Source organism: Anguilla anguilla, chromosome 9, assembly GCF_013347855.1.
Source record: "Anguilla anguilla isolate fAngAng1 chromosome 9, fAngAng1.pri, whole genome shotgun sequence".
Classification (NCBI taxonomy): domain Eukaryota; kingdom Metazoa; phylum Chordata; class Actinopteri; order Anguilliformes; family Anguillidae; genus Anguilla; species Anguilla anguilla.
Window position 1 is genome coordinate 27371115 of NC_049209.1, and position 27863 is coordinate 27398977.

Consider the following 27863-nt stretch of genomic DNA (forward strand, 5'->3'; position numbering starts at 1 on the left):
CGATACCCCAGAAGGAAAAACTCAAAGCTCAGATGTTCTGGGTAGAGCAGAAGATCTTAGATAGGTAGCAGAGGTGTATGCGAGTGAGACAGGGCTTTTTTTGGGGGGGGGGGGGGGGGGGGTTTGTTTGTAATGACAAGCAGTCCCATGGAACGGCTGGCAGACAGAGAATTGGGGGGGGTAATGAGATAATGATGGTTTCATCACCTTCGGCATTCTCCAGCAATACGGCTGCAAAACAACCCCCGCTGCCGCGCACGCCCCAAGTGAGTGGGAGGGGCTTCCTCTTTCTGAGAGGAAAGTCCCCCCCCGCCCACCGCATGAGCTTGCCTCCTTCCTCCCCAGTGCAGCAAAAACACCTCTGCTCCCTCTAACGGCGCAAAACCTTAGCGTCGCCAGCTAAAGTACGGACATGCGGGTTGGCAACATTTGGCTCGCTGACAGAAGTTACCGCGAGGAAGTCGTATCGTTCAAAGTTCAGAGGAACCAGCCCCCCAAACCCATGTCTCCTGGCAACTGAGAAAACAAACAAGCACACGAGCGCATGCGCGAGTACAGCCCAGATGAGAGCATGTCGACATCCGGGAGGCTGCAGGAGTGATGCGACGGGACCGAGACTGCGCATTGCGCAAGCATCAGCGTACTGCGCTGATGACCATGCTCTGCATGCTGCTCAGGCTTCCGGACAGGGCCGGCCTCCCGCCCAGTGAACACAGTGAGTCACCGCGTGTCACAGCACTGTCTGCAGCCCACTGAGACAATCTCACTGGATGTTGGGTGGGTCGAACGTCTTACATACGCTATATGACCAAAAGCATCTGGACACCAGGTCTGGGGCTGTTTCTCATGGTTTGGGCTAGACCAGTGTTTCTCAACCCTGGTCCTGGGGACCCACTGCCCTGCATGTTTTAGACGTCTCCCTGCTACAACACACCTGATTCAAATGAATGGGTCGTTATCAGGCTTCTGCAGAGCTTGATGACAGGGCAGGGCAATGTTGGATGTCTGGTGTCCACATACTTCTGTCCATGTAGTGTATATGTAACACCGGTCTTACAGCTGGTTGGGAATGAACTGTATGCTTTCAGCATTTCATTAACCATGGGTCACTGGAAGGGGTGGAACGCTTACGGAAATGCTATGCATTGCAAAATATAGTAAATATACAGAAAATATAACAATACGCATATTTCACTGCAATTCATTTTCACTAAATGCCTGGCTGAAAGAGACAATAATTACTATATTTGCCCAAATATTGTGAAGTGTTGCCATAACGTTTACAATAACAATATTTCATTTGAATATATTGCAGTATATTCAGTGACAGTAAGGCAAGCAGATTGAGTGCTAAGATGAGGCAAATCTCAAGTAAAACCTGATGGTCACGTATTATAGCTGTTCCCCAGTCCTCCCATCATGTCCTGTACTGTCCCATCATCCCCTGCAGTGGAGATGTGGGTAAGACTAGGTACTCAGACGATGGCTTGCGTGCGTGAGGATGGGGTGCGGGCGACTCACATGTGGGGAGAAACCTCGTAGAAGTTGACGCCCCTGTATCGTTCCATGTGCTGCTTACTGTAGATCTCCAGCTCCTTGTACGGGTTCACTGACACCAGAACCGACCCGATATAGGTCTGAAACAGCACAAACGGAAGACAGTGCTCAGGGGACAGTGAGGGTGCACGCATGAATACACACAAACACACATAATGCATGCACAACACGCGCACACACAATACACACACACACATAACATGAACACACAAAATGCACATGCGCACACAAACACACACACATACGCAAATAATGCGCACACTCACACTCAACTTTCACAAATCAGCCTCTATCTTAGGTTGCGTAATCACACTCCCATAAGAGCAGCTAAGTGTCTCAGGTAGCACAGTCTCATACACACTCTGATACAGAAACACAGAAGCAATTAGCGTCTCAGTTAGCATAGCATCAAACACACCCCCATACAGAAACGTAACTGCAGTTAGTGTCTGAGGCAGGATAATCTCACACACAGTATCACAGGAGCTGGTGCTTTGCAGAAGCAGCAGGGGGCCTTACGTAGATGAGGTTCTCCTTGAACCTCTTGCGTAGGTTCTCGATGAAGGCCGCCTCGCTAGTGTAGTTCTCCAGGAGGACGAAGTCCTGCACCCCCACCCGGTCCCTGGCTGTCAGCGCACTCTCCATCATCGCGCGCACCCCCTCCGTGCTCACCGCCTGCAACCAGAGATCACAGGTCAAAGGTTAAAGGTCCGGAGACCCACGGTTAAACTGCCCCACACTACTTCTCCCAGTGAGCTGCAAACCAGAGGAGAACGCCCTGGAATTGAACAAAAGCACATCCCATCATACACATCCTAAAATGTTTAACATGTACCATTACATTAGTATGCACCAAAAATATGAATCCACAAGCACCCCGCACCCCACCCCCCCCAACCATATCCCCGCCAGGTGAAATTTGAAATAAACAGGATGTGGTTTAAAACAAAGAATACCTAGAAGCAAAAATAGTAATGCTCGAGAACCTCACGGCCAGCTGCCTCGACATCACCCACCCAGCTATCACCTCATACTCCATTTCCATCTCCCTCCATTTCACACCTCCTCTAGTAGAGCTCTTCCTGAGCCTAGAACACAGCTGTACACACAACACTCAAGGCTAACGTTCTTTCCAGTTCAGTACCAGTGTGTACACAAACTGGGCGATGGCACTCAGCGCAACACGACGCTAGCACAAAAAGCGCATCCGAGAACTCAGGGCTGGTGCTCAATTCCTTTTCAGTTCCGCCAAATCATGAAACCAACTGAAAATTAAATTCATTGACCAAAAATATAAGCAGGGATCATCACAGGAATTTTTCAATTCATGAATTTAACTCCAAATTATTCCCTTAATTGGCGGACGTGAAATGGAACTGACCCCCAAAATAACAATCAAAATACTATAAAAAGTCGTCGTCAGTGGTCGAGACGAAGAATATGCAAGTTTTAGAAAGTCTTATGGAACTTTACTTTCATACTGTCAGGACAATATTCCTGGACGAAGGCAATTAAAGAAAAGGAGAAACTACCACCGCCGTAGCACTGAAAGCCCCACCCATCCCGCAAATTAAAAAGAAATACAGCAGAGCATGCAGTATTCTAAAGATACAGCTCAGACCGTCACCTGCTCCAGGTGCTTTCCCAGAAAGCCGTTCTCCACAATGGACGAATGGGTTTTGTGCAAAAGATTACGAAGGTTGTTTAAATCCATGGCTCCGGGCTGATCTGATCTTTCTCCGCACTAACTAGTGAAGCCCGAAACTGTGGTCCGAACAGTTATGTGGATGAATGTGTGTGCGAGCAATCACATGTACACACGCGCACAAACACACACACACACAATAATATGAACGCTGTGTTCTGTGTCGGTCTGTGTGTGCGTGAGAGGAGGCGGGTGTAGATGAGCGTGCGCTAGGTTACCGGTTTTTACATGGACAGACACACACACACACAGCTGCTACCTGCACTGTTGTTGTGTTATTGATGCGGTACTGAGCACTCCAGGGAAAGGATGAGTGCTTTAGACAGTGTTTTAATTAATGCCACCTGCACAGGTGAAATGAACATGCCTGCAAGCGCACACAGCGGATGTGCCTGCGTGCACAAGTTTGTGTGTGTGTGTGTGCGCACGTGTGTGTGTGTGGAATGTACACGTGTATGTGTGTGAAGGGTGTGTGTGCATATGTGTGTGTGGGGTGTGTGCGTGTATGTGTGAGAGTGTGTGCGTGTAGGTTTGGCATGTGTGCTTTTGTGCATACGTGTGTTTGTGTGTGCGGCATGTATGCGAGTGAGTGTGAAGGGTCTGTGTGCATATGTGTGTGAGTGTGTGTGTGTAGGTTTGGCATGTAGTGTGTGCTTTTGTGCATACGTGCGTTTGTGTGTGCGGGTAGGCATGTTTGTGGGTGTGTTCCCATAAATAATGATGGACGATAATAATGATGATCAGAGGAAGACAGAATGTCATGGAAAAGGAGCCGAGAAGGCCAATGTGAGAGTATCAGGGCCTAAAGTTGGTCCATATAAGAAGGAAGGAGAGAGTAAGACTGAGTAACCTGGGCCAAAGATTGCTGTTTTTAAAGAAAGGAGAGAGTAAGACTAACATGGGCCAATAATAGTAGTTTTCAAAGAAAAGAGAGAGTAAAACTGAGTAACATGGGCCAAAGATGGTTGTTTTTAAAGAAAGAAGAGTTGCAGTAAAGAATGGCTCAATAATGTTGGCCCCACTGCACTCAAGTCTTTCCAAAAACAACCGCTGCACCCCCCTCTCCCTTACTTGTGCATGAATGTGTGCGTATATTTGTATCTGAGCTCTACTGCGTCTGTGAATACCTGTGCAAATGATTGTGTTTGACCAGCATAAACATACACGCATGAGCGTGATTAACTCAGTCAATATGCATGTAGTCAAGAGAGAGAACTTTTTTCGTTTTTTTTTTTAACAGAAAGGTTTCACTACCAAACTATATCCGCCGACCGCAGAGCCTGTTTCTAGCGTCTCAGCCGCTCAGCCGAGGTTACCCTGACATTTCCTCTCGCTGTGTGCATGTGTGCGATCCCAGCACACGCATACTTGTGGTATGCATTCCTCACGCTAGTTATTACTACTGAGTCCTTTAACAGATGCTTCTACCCACGCAGTAGGTGAGATACAGCTTGTACTTATACCAGGCTTTTCCTCAGGGTTTAAAATAGGCCTTGGGGGCAAGGAGTTCCTGCCGGTGTCTGATTCCTACACAGCACAAAGTGTTAAATCATCTCTGGTTGAGTAATTTTTACTCTGATGTGTTATCCCATTTGGACTCATATAAAGTCACATTTTGATTTAAATTAATGTGCATTTTACTTTGCAGCAATTCCAGAGCACAGCAACGTAATCATCGTTTACTTTACAAATGTTATCAAAGCTGGTTTCACACTAACGGTCCTGAAAAGCATAAACATCGGTAAAACGTGTTTCAGATTTGGATTATGCAAGATCGTTTTTCTCTCACTCCACGCTGATGCGTCTGCAGAACCGCAGGCATGGCCAGGCGTCCAGTATCATCAGCTAACGGTGGAATATTAGCAATGACCTTTTCATGCATCCCTTTACTTACATGTAAACAGGCAATAGGGGCACGTCAGTCTGCGCCAGTTTACAGACAATTCCAAGCCTGTGCACTATAACGTGTTGCTAATCAACACCTGTGCGACTGTCTGTCGGGTTCAGTGTTGGAGCAAACTAAGACTGGAGTCTGTTTGTCTCAGATGTGAAACTGCAGCGAGGCCCACAGGACATGCAGAAAAGGTTTTAAAAACTCCACTAATTTAGCCAAACAGACCACATCGAATCAATGTTTTCATTACAAGTCAACCAAAATAGAGAAAAAGGCTAATGATGTTCACAGACAACTGAATGATTTACAGTGATGTACATACTGCAATTCACTGTAAGAGAACTGTGGATGCACTTAACATGCAAACGGCCTGCACAGAACACAGCTGACCGGGACATCGACCACCTGTGAGAAGAGGCCATCCTTGTATATGACGGATTACCAACTCTGTGTGTGTGTGTGTGTGTCTGTGTGTGTGTGTGTGTGTGTGAGATTCACACACCCAGACAAGACATTTTGAAGGATGGGGAATTACATTTTATGAGTTGGACTAACTGATAACCAGACCACTCGCATTCTTTCACACGACAGTCTGCCAGCCAGCACACAATGAGACTGGGAAACGGACTTGCAGGCGCTCGATCAACCAGAGCAGTCGCTACAGCGCACTGAGGCGGGGGACTGCCCACCCACGGAAACCTCCCCCCTTCCCTTCCAAAGTGAAGCTTCAGCCAATCACGTGCCACGCTGTGTGGGGCGTGTAATAATCAGCACAAGACAGTCAGGATTATGTCTGCACCATCACTTCCCTTACACAAAGTGCTTCAGCTGGATCCACCAATCATGAGGCCCAGGGTAGGACTCAGGAGGAGTTCTGACTGGGTGAGGTAAGTCAGTGACTGACAGTGCTCAGCAAATAAAGAAACAGAGAGACTGCGGCCAGTAGCTCCTCTGGGTGACATACAGGGTCCGGGAGGCTTCACTTGATCATGGGGTCTGTGTTTCATTGCTCTGCAGCGACCCCTGCTGGTCGATCGGGGTGCCCGTGGACTGCACGCCAAAGCCACATATGAAAGGTCTTCATCTGGGCTCGGGCTCTGCGTGAGCTTGGCTTCGTGCTGCACTGTGAAAAGAGCCAGGCTGGCGAGACCGTGTGTTTGGGAGGAGAACAGATGTCTTCACTCTCCTGAACTGGCGGCGGGGATCACGCACGAACGTGGCTGCAGTTACGAAGGGCTAATTGGACATTCCAAATCAGGGTGGGAACCGGACATACTCAGCCCCACGTTGGGCGCAAAAAAAAAAGTGGTTTGCTGTGCTCGTCACTAGGCGGGGCCCACAAAGAGGTTCTACTCAGGACATCAACTCAAAACACCTAAATTAGCATCGCTCCTGGAGCGCCAGCAAGGACTCTTTTTTTCCCCTCGGTGTGTCCCTAAGTGACTCTGTTTCCAGTGTCCACTCTCGACGTCCTGAGCTGTCACTCCAATCAGTGTCCCTCCCAGGCTCTCTGAGAAACAATGGAGCTGGCGTTCCTGCCGGGGTTTTGGGCCTCTGAGAAACACGGCGTTCTCTCAGGGCTCGTTAAGGCCCCGTTAAGCTCGTTAAGTGTGTGTGTGTGGGGGGGGGGGGGGGGGGTCCTTATCTCGCCATCTCTTTACAGTGCTCAATGGAACAAAACAACAAAAAAAAGAAACAACCTTTAAAAAAACAGCAAAACAACAGTGGAGCGGAGCCCAGGCTAGAGGCCGGAGGCAGACCTTTGGCCAGAGAGGAACCTCTTCTCCCACCGCTTCCCTCCCCAATCGCCATGCCCGCCCTCTCCATTACTTCATTGTTCCCCCATAGGGGCTTCCTGACCCCACCTCCTGTAAAGGATCTCCTCGACAGCGCGATGCCGTCAGGTTTTCCGAGAGCCCCGGCTCATAACAAAATGTTTTTTGGGGGGGGGGGGGGGGGGCGTGGGTCAGCCTTGGGACGGGCTCCCCACCCGCACATTCCTTTTCTGCCAACACCTCCCGCTACATCTAACTCCCCCTCTCTGCTTCCATACCCAGGTTTAACCACACAATCCACACAAAAACGCAGCGTATGCTAGCTTCCCATGGATCAATGTGGAAGGTTCTCTCGGCTATTCTTACTCTGTTGCCCTGAAATCCCTCTTTCAGACAAACACAGCCTCTGCCGGCAAACAGTCGAGGGGGGGGGGGGGGGGGGGGGGGATTCAGCGTATCGTAATAAAAACATCCGTGAGCCCCCCCTCAGGCTAGGGTTTGGAATGTAACCTGGGAAAGCTGGGAAGAAGCAGGCAGGCTTGTTCACAGGTGTGACTTTTGCAAGTGAAATGATCCAGGAGGGACACTCTCCAATGCCAAGACAAGCAGGCAACACAGGTAAACGGCCTCTCAGCTAAAAGCTAAGGTTAAAATACCCCCTTCTGCCCTGTGATAGATTGGTGGCCTGTCCAGGGTTTATTCCCGCCTCTTGCCCAATGCATGCTGGGATAGGCTCCAGCACACCCCCACGACCCTGCCCAGGATAAGTAGGTATAGATAATGGCTGGATGAATAGATGCCCTCCTTTCACAAACAGTTTTTTGTTGATGTTCGAAGTGTTCGAAGAATAATTAAACAGAAACGTGACTAGGTGTAAACAGCCTGACAGTAAGTAGCCCGGATCAGCTGACAGAATCCATTTTGTGTAATAATTATTTATAGCAATGGGTATTTTTGACATAATTCTAATTAATGAAATTAACGTGGGTCAACTTAGTACGCTTTGTCAAACTTTCACAGTATTCTGTGCAACCTGCTAAGCGATCAATACAGCTCCCAGGAGTCTATGCCAGCTGCAGTCCTTATGGACGTCTAAGGGGGGAAGGCATCCTCATGCGAGCAGCCTGACTTTAACTTTCTGTTATAAAAATAGAAGTAGCAGGACATCAGCATTTGTCCTCTTACGTAAACTCGCTCTTTAAGCATTTATCTTCTCAATAAACAAAATGAAAACATTAAGTTGTTTACGCAGAGAAAAGCGCCACTATCTTAAATTTGTTACGGAAAGTTCTGGCATGACCATTTTGGACAGAGACAACAGCTCTTTTAAACACGACGGCAAGAGGACGTGACCTCGCCCACGCTTTTTCCAGAGGACAGCCGTGTAGTTTTCATAATGTTTCAGTATAATACTGCATGAAGCTCACAATTCACTCAGACTTAAGGACACAGGAAGAATATGTTCAGAACTCAACCAAAGGGCATTTGTGAAACAAAAAAGCAAACCCTACTTAATGTTAATATGTCCGGGAATATTAAGGACAAATTCAGATGAAATCCAGGGCACTTTTATCCATCCTACTGTTGAGCCTGGGCTAGCGAGAGCCATGGCGTACACATCGGGAGCAGACCTCCGATAAGCCGCTGCACTAAAGCAACGTAGGCCCTGCACTAATGCAACGTAGGCCCTGTACTAAAGCAACGTAGGCCCTGTACTAAAGCAACGTAGGCCCTGTACTAAAGCAACGTAGGCCCTGTACTAAAGCAACGTAGGCCCTGTACTAAAGCAACGTAGGCCCTGCACTAAAGCAACGTAGGCCCTGTACTAAAGCAACGTAGGCCCTGTACTAAAGCAACGTAGGCCCTGCACTAAAGCAACGTAGGCCCTGTACTAAAGCAACGTAGGCCCTGCACTAAAGCAACACAGGCCCTGTACTAAAGCAACGTAGGCCCTGTACTAAAGCAACGTAGGCCCTGTACTAAAGCAACGTAGGCCCTGTACTAAAGCAACACAGGCCCTGTACTAAAGCAACGTAGGCCCTGTACTAAAGCAACGTAGGCCCTGCACTAAAGCAACGTAGGCCCTGTACTAAAGCAACGTAGGCCCTGTACTAAAGCAACGTAGGCCCTGTACTAAAGCAACGTAGGCCCTGTACTAAAGCAACGTAGGCCCTGTACTAAAGCAACACAGGCCCTGTACTAAAGCAACACAGGCCCTGTACTAAAGCAACACAGGCCCTGTACTAAAGCAACGTAGGCCCTGTACTAAAGCAACACAGGCCCTGTACTAAAGCAACGTAGGCCCTGTACTAAAGCAACGTAGGCCCTGCACTAAAGCAACGTAGGCCCTGTACTAAAGCAACGTAGGCCCTGTACTAAAGCAACGTAGGCCCTGCACTAAAGCAACGTAGGCCCTGTACTAAAGCAACGTAGGCCCTGTACTAAAGCAACGTAGGCCCTGTACTAAAGCAACGTAGGCCCTGTACTAAAGCAACGTAGGCCCTGTACTAAAGCAACACAGGCCCGACGGGAATGCCAAACAGAATGTCGCCGCGCAGAACAGCACAAGCCCAGCCGCACTCTGCCCTGCCCATTGTCCACAGATAGCGACAGTAGCTGCGTTAGCCGTCAACATTAACGCGCGTAACCACCGCAGGCACATTCCTCGTTCCCGAGGAGCGCCGCGGAGGGCCGCTGGTGTGGGGCTTGGCACGGGCCGCTCGCTCCAGGCTCATCCGCGTCTTCCTTATAAGGCGTCCCTCAGCGCGCGGCCCTGCGGCGCTCTCTCACCGCCGCGCAGCGAGCGATCGCCGCAGCGTCGCGCTGGCGAGGGCGGATTACATCACCGGGCCCATTGCCGTTCCAGTTCAGACCAATTAAGCGCAATTTCGGTTCGCTTGTCAAAACAATCCTCACTGAACAGTACGGGCATTTCCTTTGTTCAAGTCCCAGAAAAAATGTAAGTGTTGACTCAACAATGTCAGAATCCACACCGGTTAAACTGTGCTCTGTCAGTGTCAAATATACTCTTGTCAGGGTTGATTTTTGCACTATAATTATGAGATTATAATTATCATTTTAGCTTATTTCACTATAATTATGAGAAGTTCACTTCCTTTCCTGGATTGACTGAATAGAAATGGAATTTCCCTGGTGTTTGGCTCAGTAAATTCTAAACACTATTCAGACTACTCAGAAGAGCAGTGTTAATGTTAACTATTTAACCAGGGTATTGCCCTTTATCGGAGAAAGAACTGGAGATGAATGCACAACATAAATCTGTTGGAGGAAATTTGTGGCTGCCAATATGATCGAAAAGGGCTTGAAACGAAGCTAAAGTTCAGTGCATAAGAAAATCCACATGGCAGATATGTACAGAAATACAGAAATATCAGGATACAATCCAAGTTATAAATTATTTTATAGGCACACACAAACCACCTACAGTAGTTAACTGTCAAATAATAAACCTTCACACTGAACAGAAGAATTAGCCACATAAATTGCCTTCAATTAACACAAATAAGTTAATACGAAACTATTTCCTGGTCGAATTTCCAATAAAAACAGAAGAAGGTAAAATTTGAACTTCAGACAGGACGAAGCTTCCTGTTGCAAAATCTTTAAAACACAGGGAAATGGGATCTCCTATTGCATTTGCATACATGGAAATAACACGCAGCAAAATATTTTACTCGTAGTGACGGCGAAGAGAATTCCACCAAAACAATCTACGGTTATCTCAGGCCTAATGAGGCTCCTCAGAGCAAAACAACGGCGTGAGGAGCGGTTGGGCTGGCGTCGCGCTGAGCTCTGCGCCGTGTGACAAGAAGTTCTGGCTGTCGAGCAGCACCCGGCGCAGTGCGATCCCGTCCCCAGAACACCCTGGGTTTACCTCAGGTGACTGCGCCGCCGGCGGCAGCGCGGAGCGGCGGGGGCTCATAAAGCGCACGGTGCGAAGGCCACGCTCGCTGAGTGCGCTACACGGGGTGGCCGCAGAAAGGAATTCACCGTTAAAACAGACGGGTCTCTCAGTCCCACTGCTGCTTCCTGCGATGCGACCTACCCCCGCGGTCCAGATTAGGCAACGCAGATTTTCCATATCCTCAGTAACTCTGCGGGCCACATGCACTTGGTTTTATTGCTCACATATTCTCTGGCTACCACCTGTGGAACAGCGCGACAGCGCTTTACGTGTGTGTGCTTATGGCGTACCCAAGACCTCAGCCTCTGGCCGAGACATTTAGCTTCTGAGAAATCATTTCCTTATAAATCTGGAAAAGTCCCTCGCCTGTCCCATCCAGTCAGGGACATCGGGAGCAGTGGAAGCCAAGATCACAATGAATGTCACCTGACAGGAGTGACACACACTTACAACAAATGCCCGACATTACATCTGTGGTTATGTTTTGAGCTTTGTGGTTTCAGGCCCAGGAATTGTAAACTTTCTTTTTTTTTTTTTTTGGCTCTGCTCCCTTGTCATTTCAAATGCGAGATGGAACGCAATCTTCAGCGACAGATAGGCAGAGTAAACAGCCGTCAGTCACTGTTAAGGCACAGCATTGACTAACACTGCACAAGCAGAGCTCATGAATACAAACTAATGACAGATGGACACTGCTGTCCCGCAAACAGAAGAACACAGGAACAGGCACATATCAGGCGCCTGACAGCAAGCTAACACGCACGCACGCACGCACGCACACACACTACACAAGACTGCACATACTGGCACTTTCAGACCATAAACACCCCTCGCAGTTTGCTCACCCTGACTCTTGCACTCTCACATTCCAAGAACATTAAAACTCTCTCCCTCCACATTTCTCCAATTTACCAGCCCAAAGAAGCTTGTGTCCAAACTCCTACTGCTTCCAGACACAGTAATATACACACACACACACACAAACACACACACACACACACACACACACACACACACACAAACAAACACACACACACACACACACGCACACGCACAGCTCCAACACAAACAGAAAGAAAACGGCCCCATTGTGCAGAGTGAAGGTCTTACCGTGGCTCGGTACTTCATGATTCGGTCTGTTTTTTTCCCCCTTTTTTCGTGCGCCTGATTTATGGCAATCTCTCCTTGAAAAAATCCACGTCAGGGAGATCACGCAGAGCCCATATTTATAACTCGGGTCTGTCCATGTGTGGGACAGACCCAGCTGCCCTAATCCGTCCCGTTTCTCCCAGTCCCTCCGCACGGAGGAAGCAGCGACTCTGAAGGGCGATACCCTCACACACGCACGCGCGCGCGCACACTCACGCACGCACACACACTCCCCCTCCCAGCTACGCTAGGAGCAGCAGGATGAGTGACTCGCTCCTGCCCCACCCCCGATGTTCACGTTTTTGCCGTGACAGGTAAAAGAACAGCGGATTCGGACACCTCTCCCGCAACGCCCCGCCCCGTCTTTCATCCCCTCCTAAATCAGGCGGCGGCGGACAGGAAGCCGCCGCCGCGCCTGAGCGCCCCACATCTGGCCCAGAACACCGCTCGCACGGCAAAACAGAAAAGCGGGGAAGAAGTAAGACATGTGCCGTCTGCCCACGCAGAGTGTGAGAAGAAGGGCTGATGAAAGAGAGAGAGAGAAGGGGAAAGGAGGAATATGAAAGGCCTGGAAAAATCCACTAATAACCCATGACCATTAATATCTCCCGCAAAAAATGAAAACAAATGTCACAGGACTGAGGCCAAGTGCATTCCTTCTCTTCCTTCTGTGCCGTCTCTCTCCCTCGCTCTCTCTTGCACTCTCTCTCTTGCTCTCTCTCTCTCATACTCTGTCTCTCTACAAGTTTTCCAAGTTTTATAAGCTGCAGCAGATAAATAGCACTCGTGCTGACATCATACATTTTCTCCTGCTTTCTCACTGTCAGCTGGAACATTGCACACGTTTGCGTGCATCTGTGTGCACATACGAGAACAAGCATGCATGTGCAGGTCTGTGTTTCTGTGCATGTGAGAGAGCATGTATGTGTATGAAAGTGCATGTGTGTGTGTCAGTTGGTCTGTGTGCATGTATGTGCGTGTGTGTGTGTGTGAGAGAGAGAGAAAAGCGAGGGACAGAACTGCATTTTGTGAATTATGTCATTTCCCTCTAAAAGGTGCCAGTATGTTTGTTACTGGGGCAACAGTGTTGTTTGTGCTGTTTGTGGTCAGAGAGCAGGAAGACAGGAAGAACAGTACTGAAGCTGTTCTGAGGTGCTGTGGACCAGCAGGGCACTGGCACAGGCTAACGCCCCACACACAGACACACGCACGCACACACACAGACACATAGACACAGACACAGACACGCCTCCCTGGAACCACACCAGCTGTCCTCCGCAGGTAAAGTCTGGGCCAAGGTCACCTGCTGCTGTCTCTGAGGGAGGAAGAACGCCCTCTGTTGGACCAACTATGCCAGCATCTCACTTAATAAATGAATTCTCATGCTTTACTGATGTTTCATTGATTCTGACTGTGATTACATAATAAGGAACACAATTTCATTATTAATATTAACATTATTATTATTGTTTTGAGTTGGTACTTTTTCTCCAGTAATACAAATCTGACCGGCTTTCATTTCTCCCCACAACTCTTTCCCTCCCTTGATCTCCATCTCTAACTATCTCTCCCTGCCCATCTCTCTTCCTCTTTTTCTCTCACCCTCCATCTCGCTCACCTGCTTTCTCAGTGTCAACCTCCGGACCTCTCACTGACTATTCAAATCCTCCCCCTTTGCAAACTAACAACCCACAAATAATGCTGTGAAACATATTTAACGTCACATAAAAGGAAAAGTCCAAACTTGTACTGCTACACTCATAGCACAGTTCAGTGTTTAAGGGCACAAGGTTCATAAAGAGCAGGACATCCCGTTCGGCCTATTCTAGCTCACCATTAAGCTACAGTAGAGAGACTCCCACACAGCCCCCAGCCTGCACCTGGGCAGCCTGACTGGCTGCACCGCACGGCCTGGTGAGCTGAGTTTTCTGGGCCCGGAGCAGGACAGGGGCGTGGGCAGCGGCGTGGGCAGCGGCGTGCGGCCGGGGGGGGGGGCTCCTGACGAGGCTGACGGACAGCAGGCCGCCGGTGGAGCATCAGTCCACGCACGCCGCCGCCGCGACTGCCCACGGCAGAGACGCGCTCGATGAAACGAGAGGCGTTCAGCGACAGTCCCAGCAGAACGAACCCCCCCCCCCCCCCTCCCCTCCACTCTGAGGAGCCGCGACGCTTCTGGAAACTTCCTACCGCGTACGAGACTGTTCAGGGAAAAACAGCGTCTGACTCCCTGCCGAGGCCGCGGGGCCTAAGGTCCGTGGGAAAGAAGAGATGGAATCCCTCGCTCCTTTCTATTTATTTTTTTATTCCACCCCCCCCCCCCCACCCCTCAACATTCTGCGTCTCTCTCTCTCTCGCTTCATTTTAGCTCTTTGTCTCGTTTTCTTTCTTTTTTTCCCTTCCTCCCATTTCCTGTCCCGCCTCTCTTCTCTAGGCCTTCTTCTGGTCTCGCTCTTCAGTTTCTGTCCTGCTACACAAGCCCCTCTCCCTCACACTGCACAAGCCCCACTCCCTCACACTGCACGAGCCCCACTCCCTCACACTGCACAAGCCCCACTCCCTCACACTGCACAAGCCCCACTCCCTCACACTGCACAAGCCCCACTCCCTCACACTGCACAAGCCCCACTCCCTCACACTGCACAAGCCCCACTCCCTCACACTGCACAAGCCCCACACTGCACAAGCCCCACTCCCTCACACTGCACAAGCCCCACTCCCTCACACTGCACGAGCCCCACTCCCTCACACTGCACAAGCCCCACTCCCTCACACTGCACAAGCCCCACTCCCTCACACTGCACAAGCCCCACTCCCTCACACTGCACAAGCCCCACTCCCTCACACTGCACAAGCCCCACTCCCTCACACTGCACAAGCCCCTCTCCCTCACACTGCACAAGCCCCACTCCCTCACACTGCACAAGCCCCACTCCCTCACACTGCACAAGCCCCACTCCCTCACATTGCACAAGCCCCACGCCCTCACACTGCACAAGCCCCACTCCCTCACACTGCACAAGCCCCACTCCCTCACACTGCACAAGCCCCTCTCTCTAACACTGCACAAGCCCCACTCCCTCACATTGCACAAGCTCCACTCCCTCACACTGCACAAGCCCCTCTCCCTCACATTGCACAAACCCCTCTCCCTCACACTGCACAAGCCCCACTCCCTCACACTGCACAAGCCCCACTCCCTCACACTGCACAAACCCCTCTCCCTCACACTGCACAAGCCCCACTCCCTCACACTGCACAAGCCCCACTCCCTCACACTGCACAAGCCCCTCTCCCTCACACTGCACAAACCCCTCTCCCTCACACTGCACAAGCCCCACTCCCTCACACTGCACAAGCCCCACTCCCTCACACTGCACAAGCCCCTCTCCCTCACACTGCACAAGCCCCACTCCCTCACACTGCACAAGCCCCTCTCCCTCACACTGCACAAACCCCACTCCCTCACACTGCACAAGCCCCACTCCCTCACACTGCACAAGCCCCACTCCCTCACACTGCACAAGCCCCACTCCCTCACACTGCACAAGCCCCTCTCCCTCACACTGCACAAGCCCCTCTCCCTCACACTGCACAAGCCCCTCTCCCTCACACTGCACAAGCCCCACTCCCTCACACTGCACAAGCCCCACTCCCTCACACTGCACAAGCCCCTCTCCCTCACACTGCACAAGCCCCACTCCCTCACACTGCACAAGCCCCACTCCCTCACACTGCACAAGCCCCACTCCCTCACACTGCACAAGCCCCACTCCCTCACACTACACAAGCCCCACTCCCTCACACTGCACAAGCCCCACTCCCTCACACTGCACAAGCCCCTCTCCCTCACACTGCACAAGCCCCACTCCCTCACACTGCACAAGCCCCACTCCCTCACACTGCACAAGCCCCACTCCCTCACACTGCACAAGCCCCACTCCCTCACACTGCACAAACCCCACTCCCTCACACTGGGAGGGAGTTACAGTAATCCAGAGAGGGAGGCGGATAAAGAGAAAGATGCCAATCGCGACAGAGAGATTCATTTTATTTATTTAACCTTTATTCTAATTGAGATCAAAATTGCTTTGGCAAGAGAGACTTGGCAAGATGAGCAGCAGAACAATTTCACAGAATATGAAATAAGCTTACCCCACACAGGGAACATACAATTTTTACATCACAAAGGAGCAAGAGAAAGAAGCCAAGGCAGAGAGAAGCAGAGAGAGAGAGGGACAGAGACAGAGAGAAACAAAGAGAAATAGGGACAGAGAGACAGAGACAGAGAGAAGCAGAGAGGAAGAGGTACAAAGAGGGAGAGGGACAGACAGAGACAGAGAGAAGCAGAGAGGGAGAGGGACAGACAAAGACAGAGACAGAGAGAAGCAAAGAGAAATAGGGACAGAGTATATTTTATCTTTTATACATTGCCATGTATCTACCAAGCTTTAGCAATACAAATGTACAAATTTGTCATGCCAATAAAGCTAATTGAATTGAAAATTGAATTGAATTGAATTGACAGAGAGGGAAAGGGACAGACAGAGATAGAGTGAAAGAGAGGGAGAGGCACAGAGAGAGAGAAGCAGAGAGGGAGAGGGACAGAGAGAGACAGGGTGAAACAGAGAGGGAGAGGGACAGAGAGAGAGAGAAGCAGAGAGGGAGAGGTACAGAGAGTGAGAGAAGCAGAGAGGGAGAGGTACAGAGAGTGAGAGGGACAGACAGAGACAGAGTGAAACAGAGAGGGAGAGGGACAGAGAGAGACAGAGTGAAACAGAGAGGGAGAGGGACAGAGAGAGAGCATTAAAACAAAGAGGCTCACTTGAAGCACGCTGATCCAAACTCAACTATCCAAGCAGCCCAGAAACAGACCCGACTGCAGGAGAGTCCACTGGGCCAGCCGGCCGCGGTGTACCCTGAGCTGCAGCACCTTCGCTAGTCCGCCTTACGGCAGGGCTGCAACAGCACATTACAATGAGTCAGCCAAAATTATAGATTATAACATCTATCTATCTCCATCTATCTATTACAACACACAAACTTCACACTGAAGTTCCACCTCATACTTTTTCTAAAGGAGCTGGTTATATTATAACGATAAACTACAGTATTCCCACATCTTAGAGCAAAAAATAACTCGTAACCTCTGTTGTTTATTTCATACAGCCTCATCTTTATCAAGGGGGTAATTTCCTTAATATTTAAAAATACTGATTACATATTAAAGAGCACATTTTTCCCCCACATGGGATGTCATTGCAAAGGCGCTTCAGTGCTGTGCTCCACAGTCACAACTCTCTTATCAGTTGAGCTATTTGCCCTGTTCAGAGTTTGAGAGAGACTTTTATGGCTGTTACTATGCCATTTGCGTCATAAAAGCCTCCCAATCAGTCACGCCTTCAGAGAATCGGACCATTTGTCTTTCCTTTCTTTCAATCTGCCTTTTAATCCCTCCTTCCGCCTATTTCTGTCCCTCCCTCCCTCCGCCCTCTCTCGCCAGCTCGGCTATTTATACACTCTCTGCCTGGCAGAGCTATTTCTGGAGACTGCTGAGCCTCTCACAGTAACATGGTCAGACGGCACCACAGACAGAATGGGAGAAAATGAGAGAGGGAATGAGGAGGAGAGAAAGAAAAGATATGTAAGAGACAAATAAATAGAAAGAGAAAGCAAAGAGGAAAAACAATAATATAACAAAAGGTAGAGAAAAAGGGAAAGAAACGCAGAGGAAAAAAGGAAGAAACTAAGAAAGAAGGAAAGAGGAACAAAGAACAATAAAAAAAGAAAGAAAGAGAGAGAAAAAAACATCTGTTCCAAACTAAGCAGTTTTATGACAGCCTACTTCCTGGTGCCACCCCATTGGCTGACGCAGTGCCACTTCTGACCTGCAGGGGGGTTAAAAGGCTTGGGCTGCCTGTGCCATCGGCAAGGCACCAGAGTTTTCTCAATGGGAGATGAGCCATGATAAATCGCTTGTGTGTCCATACGCTGCTCTCTCGACACCCAGCACAAACGCACGCGCAGCCGGGAGAACGCCAGCTCGGCTCTCCGGGGCCATTGTCCGTGCCGGGAAAATCTGCCGGCCGCTGCAGTAAATGAACCTCACCAGATTCGAGCCCTCTGCTTCGCCCCAAACAAACCTCCTCTTTCTTTCCCCCGCAGACGCCGAACAAGGATGGCCCTGTCAGCGCCTTTGGGCAGGGAAAAAAAAACATAAACGATCGCTTGTATGTGATTCTTTCTCCCAAGAGCAGAAAATATCCGGTCTATGGGAGCTTGGAGATTACAGAAGCGGGGTAGCAGTTAAGGGAGAAGCGCGAACGGGAGTATAAGGTGAGCAGCAGTGAGGAGAGAGGAGAGGGCGCTTCGCTTGCAGATGTAACAGAAGACAATGTAAAGACAATGAGAAGCACTGGAGGGGGCTAGGGAGATGGATGCAAAGACAGAGAAAGACAGAGGGCTGAAAGTAGGGGGCGCTCTGGAGAGGAGAGGAGAGGAAGAGAGACCAGACGGGGAAGGAGGGTCTGAAAACAGCAGGAGACTCAAAGAGGGAAAATGCAAGGCTCCAGTGATGTCAGAGCAAAGAAATGTAAGCGCTGTGGGCGGGATTTGGCAATCTGACAGAGCAAGAGAAGGAGAGGAAGGGAGGGAGAGAGAGAGAGCAAGACAGAGAGAGACAGCAAGAGAGAGAAAGGGACAGAGAAGGGAAGGGAGAGAGCTAGAGATAGAGGGGAAGAGAGGAAGAGAGTGAGAGAGGAGGAGAGGGAGGAGAGACACAGAGGAAGGGAGGTAGTGAGAGAAAGCCACAGCGCCAGCAAAGTCAAGCCCCACACCTTGCCCCCCCCACCCCTCCCTCCCCGCCAGCCTCGGGTTTTGTGAGTCACTGCAGGCCTGTCCCAGAGGCGAATGTGACTGTACAAGGGGAACCAGTCAGCTTTTCCATACAGAGTGCGCAGAACACCGCCAGGCTAGTGAGCCGCTGCTGGGTTCAGAAAGCTCTTTAACGCCGGCCCGTGACAGAACAGCCCATCTCTCACCAGACCTGGAAGAGCTTTCCAGAACAGAGTCCTCTCCCTGCGCGAGCGCGTGCACACCCCTCCTGTCTGCGTGTGCGTGTGCGTGTCTGTCAGTGCGTTCACATGCACAGCTGAAATCGATCTATATTAGTAGCTTGATTTGGCCAAAGATGAGATTTAATTGGACTACTGTCGTTGTCCCAATATACACGACTCGGAAAGAATCGATTTATTGACCGAGGTGTGTCTGACGAAGGCTTCTTACAAATCCTGCTTCCTCCAATTTTTGTCGACTTTGTACGACTGAAATCGTACAACAATGTTTACATGATTTTTAAAAGTCCAGTTTTAGCCAGACTAAAACAATAAATCAACTTTTGCAAACATCATGTAAACCCACTGAGCGTGTGCATGAGTGTGTGTGTCTGTGTGTGCATGTGCGTGTCTGTGTGTGTGTCTGTGTGTGCATGTGCGTGTCTGTGTGTGTGTCTGTGTGTGCGTGTGCCTGTCTGTGTGTGTGTGTGTGTGTGCGTGTGCGTGTCTGTGTGTGTGTGTGCGTGTGCGTGTCTGTGTGTGTGTGTGTGCGTGTCTGTGTGTGTGTGTGTGCGTGCGTGTGTGTGTGTGTGCGTGCTGGCCTGCAGGCGTTTCCTCATTGTTCCATATGGTGATCGACTCACAGAGCTGTTCTGCTACCACTAGCAGCCCCACAAATGTGCAGATCACATAATGAGGATGTAAAATGCAAGCAATTCTCAAACCTGGTAAACTGGTAAATTTCTTTTTTGGGGGAAAGCTCATAATTCAAATTTTTACAAATTTTACATAAAGCATATACATTACATGGCCAAAAGTATGTGCTTATTCCAAAACCATGGGCATTAGTATGGAGCTGGTCCCCCTTTGCTGCTGTATCAGCCTCCATTCCTCTGGGAAGGCTTTCCACCAGATTTTGAAACATGGCTGCAGGGATTCACTTCCATTCAGCCACAAGAGCATTAGTGAGGTCGGGCACTGATGTTGAGTATAAGGCCGGGCACTGATGTTGAGTGTAAGGCCTGGCACTGATGTTGAGTGTAAGGCCTGGCACTGATGTTGAGTGTAAGGCCTGGCTCGCAGTCAGCATTCCAATTCATCCCAAAAGTGTTTGATGAGGTTGAGGTCAGGGCCTCTGTGCAGGCCAGTCAAGTTCTTCTCAGCAAACCCTTTCTTTATGGACCTTGCTTTGTGCACAGGGCCATTGTCATGCTGAAACAGGAAAGGGCATTCCCCAAACTGTTGCCACAAATTTGGAAGCACGCAATTCTCTAAAATGTCACTGTATGCTGTAGCATTAAGATTACCCTTCGCTGGAACTAAGGGTCTAGCCCAAACCATGAAAAACAGCCCCAGACCATTATTCCTCCACCACCAAACTTTACAGTTGGCGCTATGCATTCGGGCAGGCAGGGTTCTCCTGGCATTTGCCAAACCCAGATTCGTTCATCAGACTGCCAGATAGTGAAGCGTGATTCACCACTCCAGAGAATGCATTTCGCCTGCTCCAGAGTCCAATGGCGGTGTGTTTTACACAAATTCAGCCGACACTTGGCATTGCTCATAATGACCTTAGGCTTGCGTGCGGCTGCTCGGTCATGGAAACCGATTTCATGGGATATGTGTATTTACATATCTAGCTACCAATCTATCTATTTACCTACCTATTTAACTACTGTGACAAAGCATTTGTATTTATTATGTAGTATGACACACACAATGCATTAGAAAATTTAAAAATAAATCCTTTTAACTTTTAGCTCCCTGGTGAACTATTTGGAAATGAATCCCCTAACCAGTTTTACAAACCAACCGAATCACAAACATGATCGACGCACAAAGCTGAACAAAGGAACATAGTAAGCAGTAGAACAGTACTTATAAGTGACTTAAGATAAACTCACTAGTCTGACTGACTGACTCAGCTGGGCAGTGACAGCTGACCGGAGTGAGGCGGCTTCGAGCCTTCCCACATTTACCCTCAGCATTCCAGCGGCCCTCGCCGCGCTCAGAATGCCCACGCTGAGGCTAATGCTTAACCCCAGGCAATGCGTGGCATTCGGCCGCTAGCCGTTCACCCGCAGAAATGTGCTTTCTATAGCCGGCGCTCCTCCTAGCAGATGGGTGTATTAACGGACCGCATTCCAGAAAGACCCGCCCGGAACGTTTTTTTAGATAAGACCAAAAGATTCCAACTTCCTGGCATGCTGCCTTCATCGGTGAACTGATGATTCGTGCTGATGGCGGTCTAACAAACCCAGCTCGAAAGTATCACCACAGTACAAGCTAATTAGAGGAACTGCTAATCCAACCTCTATATTAGAGAAGGCCACTCATACAAAGAAAATCTGAAAAGTAACATAAACGTGAAAAAGAAACTGACCATGCTTTTATTTCAGGCCTCCGGGTTAAAACAGAGTTACGTAAATCAAAGGAATTCAGAGGTGGGTACTGTACACATGGAATTCTGCAATGAATCCATCAGAAAAGAAGACATAGTTGCTTGAAGGAGCGCATGCTCTCCAAATTTTCCACAAATGCAGATGCTCAGCAGTTTAAAATGTTCCGAGTTCAAAAAAATGAATAAATAACTGACAGGATTTGCTCATACGCTGTATTTCAGTCAAGACATTCAACTGTTCATTCAGAGTTGGGGTTGTTGAGAGGCGCACCTAGCTAAGGGATCATCTATGATCTAAGCACATAGATGAGCCTACTGTATAACTGTCAGCAGCATTGGCAAGCTTTTAGGAGGCTTCAGTTGGCATTAATCCACACCTCACCACACTCCAGCCACCCCTGCTGTTTGATCCTGCGCCTACAAGTCTGCCTGTTTAGCTCGCCAATACAAGAAAATAAAATACAATGAGTAAATATATATGTATTTTTAATTGTAACGGCAGACTCTTAACAAGCTTTTAGCTCACAACGTTTAACATTGGCTCTGTGGGAGGGGTCATGTGATTCACTAGAGCTGAACTGGGCCAGACACGAGGACCAGAGCAAGCACAAAGCATGACTGTGGCTGTGAGCCCAAGGATGTGTGTGTGCGTGTGTTAGTGTGTTTGCGCGTGTGTGTGTGTATGTGAATGTGTGTGTGTGTGTGTGTGTGTGCGTGCGTGCCCGTGGGTTGGCAGTTTCACTTTAAACAGAATAATCAATTGGCCCTTTTGTGAGCTGTGTGCTCATTGGAATTACAGTACATAATTATGAGTAGAGGGGGCGACATAGCTCAGGAGGTAAGAGCGTTTGTCTGGCAGTCGGAGGGTTGCCGGTTCGATCCCCCGCCCTGGGCGTGTCGAAGTGTCCCTGAGCAAGACACCTAACCCCTAACTGCTCCCAACGAGCTGACTGGTACCTTGGATGGCAGCCTTTCACCGATGGTGTGCGAGTGTGTGTGTGAATGGGTGAATGAGAGGCATCAATTGTAAAGCGCTTTGGATTAAAGCGCTATATAAAATGCCGTCCATTTAGTAGTGTGTTGCATACTACACTTCAAGACAAAATATGTTATCCATCCACAGGGCAACAAACGGACAATGTGAACCCAAGTCATACAATATACTCCTCAAATTCAAAGGTCCTGAGAAAAGGATTCACTTTACATGAACATAGACCACAAAAATCTAAGAGCGCTCACCCATTTTTAGATTTTTTTAATACACTACTTTAAAAAAACTTTCTAAAAAATATTTTTGAAACAAAACCTGAACACTGGGTTGTATTTAGCCCAGGTATGGCATGTGGTCACATGCTCATTCACACACAAACAATGAAGAACGGGATATTTCTGGCGAACCCGACAAGATGGGGCTTGCTTGCAGAGGAACTGAAAACATTTTATGCTTCCTGCTCTCCCACTCCGTTACCATTCTTCCATCCAGCCGCTCCGGACTGAGTCAGAACACATTAAGTAATAGAATGTCTTTGTTAGCCCCTCCTACCTCTGCTTTGCCACACCCCCCCTCAGGCCTAGCAGTACCCACAAGCCCATATAAGGTGAGGTCAGGCCACTGTGGAAAGGACAGCTCTGCTCAGACCGCAGGATTTCCCCTTAGAGACATAGCAAAGAGTGCTGCCCCACCCCGGGCCTCGCCGCCCCACCGCCCCCCCCCCCACCCCACCCCCCTGGGCCCCACCCCCCCCGGGCCTCGCCCCCCCCCCCCCCCCCCCCCCCACCCCCCTGGGCCTCGCCCCCCCAGGCCTCGCCCCCAGAATCGACCATAAAGGGATACTTGGATGCCTTTCTCTTTTCCCTAGAGTGGAAAATGTGGTACTTTCCCCCAAATATGCAACTTCTTCCCCTGTAATCCACTTCAGAATCTTAATTTTTTTTAAACTTCTTGCATCTACCGGGAGACATTTTCTAAGACATTTACATTTGTTTTGCCCTTTCTTTGTTTGCTCTAATTAACAGACACAAAATTAAACTGCACAAATCATGCAGGAAATCATTTCTGCAACATCTGATTCCCTCAACATTCGCACCCCAGCATCCCAGTTCCCCTTGCAGCGTTCAGAACAAGAGACAGCTGCTATAAGACACATAGACCAACACACACACACACACACAAACAGGCACGCACACACACACAAACACACACACAGATAAACAGGCTTCTAAGGAGCGTGCTAAATTGGTGAATTGGAGAGAGCGTGTAGGCAGAGTGGACTTTAACAGGGTGTAATTAAGAACAAAGCGCTCGCAGACAGAACTGGCCTCATTAAATATTGAGGAGGGACTTGGTGGAGAAAGGCATTCGAGTGCAACAGGTGCGAGAGACTCTGGCACTGCCACGCACAGCACTACCCAGAGCGCACCTGGGTGCAGCGAGCTCTCTGTGCCTAACGCACACCTACACACACTCATACAGGTGCACACATTCACATGCAGACACACATTCACACACACATTCACACGCAGACACACATTCACGCACAGACACACATTCACACGCAGACACACATTCACACGCAGACACACATTCACGCGCAGACACACATTCACGCACAGACATTCACGTACAGACACACATTCACGTACAGACACACATTCACACGCAGACACACATTCACGCAGAGACACACATTCACTCACACACACATTCACACGCAGACACACATTCACGCACAGACACACATTCACGCACAGACACACATTCACTCACACACACATTCACACACAGACACACATTCACTCACACACACATTCACGCGCAGACACACATTCACGCACAGACACACATTCACTCACACGCAGACACACATTCACGCACAGACACACATTCACGCACAGACACACATTCACTCACACACACATTCACACGCAGACACACATTCACGCACAGACACACATTCACACACACACACATTCACACACAGACACACGTTCACATACGCACAGACTCGGCAGCATACACACATACTAAACACAAACACAAAATGTTCTGACATACGTCTTGTGTTAAAAGTGTGTTAGAGCATTTTAATATATGAACTTTTTTGTCCATGTTGACAGAGTCCTAAAAAAAAGGAGGTCCAATAACCTTGACCAAAACTTGACTGGTCTTTCCAGACTGAATTCCCAGACTCAGGAATTGGAGCAAGAGTGAGCTCTTTCCAAACCGCCCAAGCGACTGTCTAAAGGCTAAAAGCTAAAAGCTAAAGACAGACCCCTTGAGATTATTACATTTTTAGACTGGCACCGCGCAACACTGTTACCCCTTCGCTCTCCACATCGACCAACATAAACCAACACAAAACTGAGTCACGGGGCGTTTAAAAGTACACAGCTGCCAGAGACAGATGAGCAAACACACAAACACAGACACACACACACAGACACACACACAGCTACTGTAAAACAGAGAGAACGGGGTGTCTCTGTGAAACAGGTCCCTCTGTGCCGAGTCATGAGGCGGCGTTAGCGCTGATGGCGGACGGGGCAGTGGCCGTAACGGCAGCGTGCGGGCCGGCTCATCCAGGCCGCACGCCCTCCCATTCCTCACATTGCACTCATAGCACTCACATACCCAGAGTTCACTGGAATGTGCACAGCGAGGACAATCTTTCCCCAGAGGGAGAGAAATATGGACGGATCGGGGCGGCCGCTACGGGGAGAGGAATGAACTGAGGAGATACGGAGGAAGCCCGTGAGGGCGGGGCCTCGATGAGCAGAGCGAGCCGCGCAGAGCTCCGCCTCGCAGGTCTGAGGAACCGTCAAACAATTACGCGCCGACAGCCTGCTCCAGCGGCGGTCGGGTGGCGCGCCCTGTGAAAGCGCTGGGCATGCCGGCGGGGGCGTAGCAAGCTGCGGCATCGCCAAGGGGACGGGAGACTCAAGCCCAAGGGCGGCGTCCGTTTCAGGGCATCATCGCACGCGCATCAAAGTCAGACAAAGACTCTGCACTCAGAGTTGGCGTCAGTCAGGCAAATGTGGTATAGATCAGGGATGTCTGATCATGCCCAGAAAGGGCCGGTGTGGGTGCAGGTTTTTGGTTTTCATGAGCATTCTGCCGTTCCTGTGATGAAACACAATGGGCGTTCCACACTGGGAGAGAAGCGCCACAGAGGATTAGAAAATAACCTGTTCTGCAATGACCTGGACCACAGGCTCTATTAGGCCATGGAGCTGGGTAAGAGGACCTGAAGACTAAAGACTGTGTGTGTGTGTGTGCGTGTGTGTGTGTGTGGCACCATAAGGATGCAGTTGGTGTGTACCAAAATGCCGAGTTGTGTGTGTGTGTGCGCTCAGTAACATAAGGAGGCATATGCAGCGTGTATCAGGTGAGCTCATTGGCACAGGTCTGCCTCCCCACCTTTGTCCCGACATGCCAGGTCTGTCTCGCTTCCGTACGGCCTCCCCTTATCTCCCTGCTGGCACCGGCCCGTGCGTCTGAGCGCCTCGCCACCATGGCGGGCGCTAGCGTTCCGCATCGGGGGCGGGGCTCCGGAGCACACCGCGCCTCCACGCCAAGGACGCCGGTGCAGCCACGGCCCAGCCGGCAAACACACACGCTCATTCTGAGCCACGGAGAGCCTTCCCCAGGCCGGGGTGAACAGAACGGCCCGGCCACCTACCAGCATGGCTGCCCCATTCTTTTTCTAAATTCTACATTTGGGCTGAACAGCTTCCATGCACTAAGCAACAAAAAACAAAACAAAAAAAAAAAAAAAAAAAAAAAAAAAAACAGGACTAATTTTGATGAAATGAAAGCCTTTTTTCACGTAGCGTCCACGCACTGTTTATGAATGTGTGATTAAGACGCATTGCGCATGTGTGCAGGGCTCGTAATCATTATTCTGAAACTAGCAGGAGGAACGCGGTCACTGTGCAGATGTGGGTCTGGACATAGTTCACCATTTTTTCATCCGCCTGAATAATACAGTTTTTTATTCTTCTCGGGGATCAAAGGTCCAGGATTATTTTTTTATTGAGGGCCGCATTTGTCCCTCAGGCAGTTGAATAGCCCTACCTTAACATGCTACCCAGATGCACACAATGTGCAAACACGCGCGTGGCACAGTCTTCGTTTTTCTACTGAGGTGCAAGGAAAAGAGTTCATTTCTTTTCAAATAAAAATGCAATGGCCATACCACACTGTAACAGAAGGTTATTTAAAAAATCAACTCTAGCCACTGCGATTGTTCTGGCACTTTAGAAAGTAACAGAAATGACTGCACAGGGTATAGCCAGATTTAAAACTGTGCTTTCTGTGTCAGTTTGACTGGCAGAAGCAGGATTTGTACCAACTGAGCGGACTATTTTCAGGGCGCAAAATTCCACGTCAAAATTTGGAGCAATTTGTCCTCATTCCTTCAACTCACAAATCTGACCAATGATTAATGAGCTATGGTTACTCTTTAACTTTCAGCTGGCCTTGAAAAGGCACAGTCCAAAGGGGCAAACTTTCCAATCAAAGACGTATTATTAAATTCCCCATTAGTAACGTAAAGCTGGGTCATCTCTGATGTCAGCTGACCCAAAATCCTCTGGGGAGATGGGGGAGATACAGAAGCTCAGAGAGAGGAGCATTTGGCATGGAATGCCCGCATGATGTCCACGGGTTCCTCACTGCCAGTGTCCTGCATTGTTAGCGCGCAGTTTGCTGCTTATGGAAAGCAGACTGAAAAGCCAGATGTTACTGTGTAAACATAACTGCCCTGGCCTGTTCCTAAGTACGTGTGTGTGTGTGTGTGTGTGCGCGCGCATGTGTATGTGTGTGTGTGTGTGTGTGTGTGTGTGCGCGCATGTGAGTGTTTGTGTCTGTTATTATATATGCATGTGTGTCTGCGTGTGTTTGCATTTGTTTTATGTGTGTGTGTGTGCGCGTGTGTAGACTATACTCCATACGAGGATGCACAGCTCCGTGGCAGGACTCAAATCAATAGTTTGCAGGAAAGGCAAACTGAAGAGCACTGCATCAGAATTCCAAACTCAGGCTTTCGGAGAGCCCTGTGGGATTCCGCCCTTCCGTGTTTCAGTCCAGCCACACAAAGCTTACTGTATTTTTCCACTCATTTAAGAACACTCCTCCCAGTAGACCTATCATCTATTTGTCTATGGCCACCACAGACTGCTGATCTAATCTAACCTCTTCCTCCCATCACTGTCCTGGCCATATCTCAACTGCATCCATTATGAGCCAACAGACTAAACCAAAGAAGGCTAAAGGATAAACTATGAGCTAAAGGTAAAAAAAGGCTAAACTGACCCCAGATCAGGGTCCATATTCATACAGTACCTCAGAACAGGAGTGCTGACTCCTCTGTCCAATAAACCTATAATGGATAAGATCATCAGAAAGCT

General features: G+C 49.4%; 1 protein-coding gene across 4 annotated transcripts in view; it reads right to left on the reverse strand.

The window, feature by feature from the left end:
- LOC118235444 (unconventional myosin-Ic-like) overlaps positions 1-27863 on the reverse strand; it is a 68265-nt gene that overhangs the window by 24766 nt on the left and 15636 nt on the right. For 3 of the 4 annotated variants that reach the window (XM_035432832.1, XM_035432833.1, XM_035432835.1), the window contains 2 exons: positions 2077-2232; positions 1522-1637 (listed from right to left, as the gene is read on the reverse strand). In XM_035432832.1, coding sequence (XP_035288723.1) covers positions 1522-1637; positions 2077-2232 — 272 coding nt within the window. Of the gene's footprint in view, positions 1-1521; positions 1638-2076; positions 2233-11966; positions 12305-27863 lie in introns of those variants that run through there. The other variant, XM_035432834.1, reaches the window with a different exon arrangement.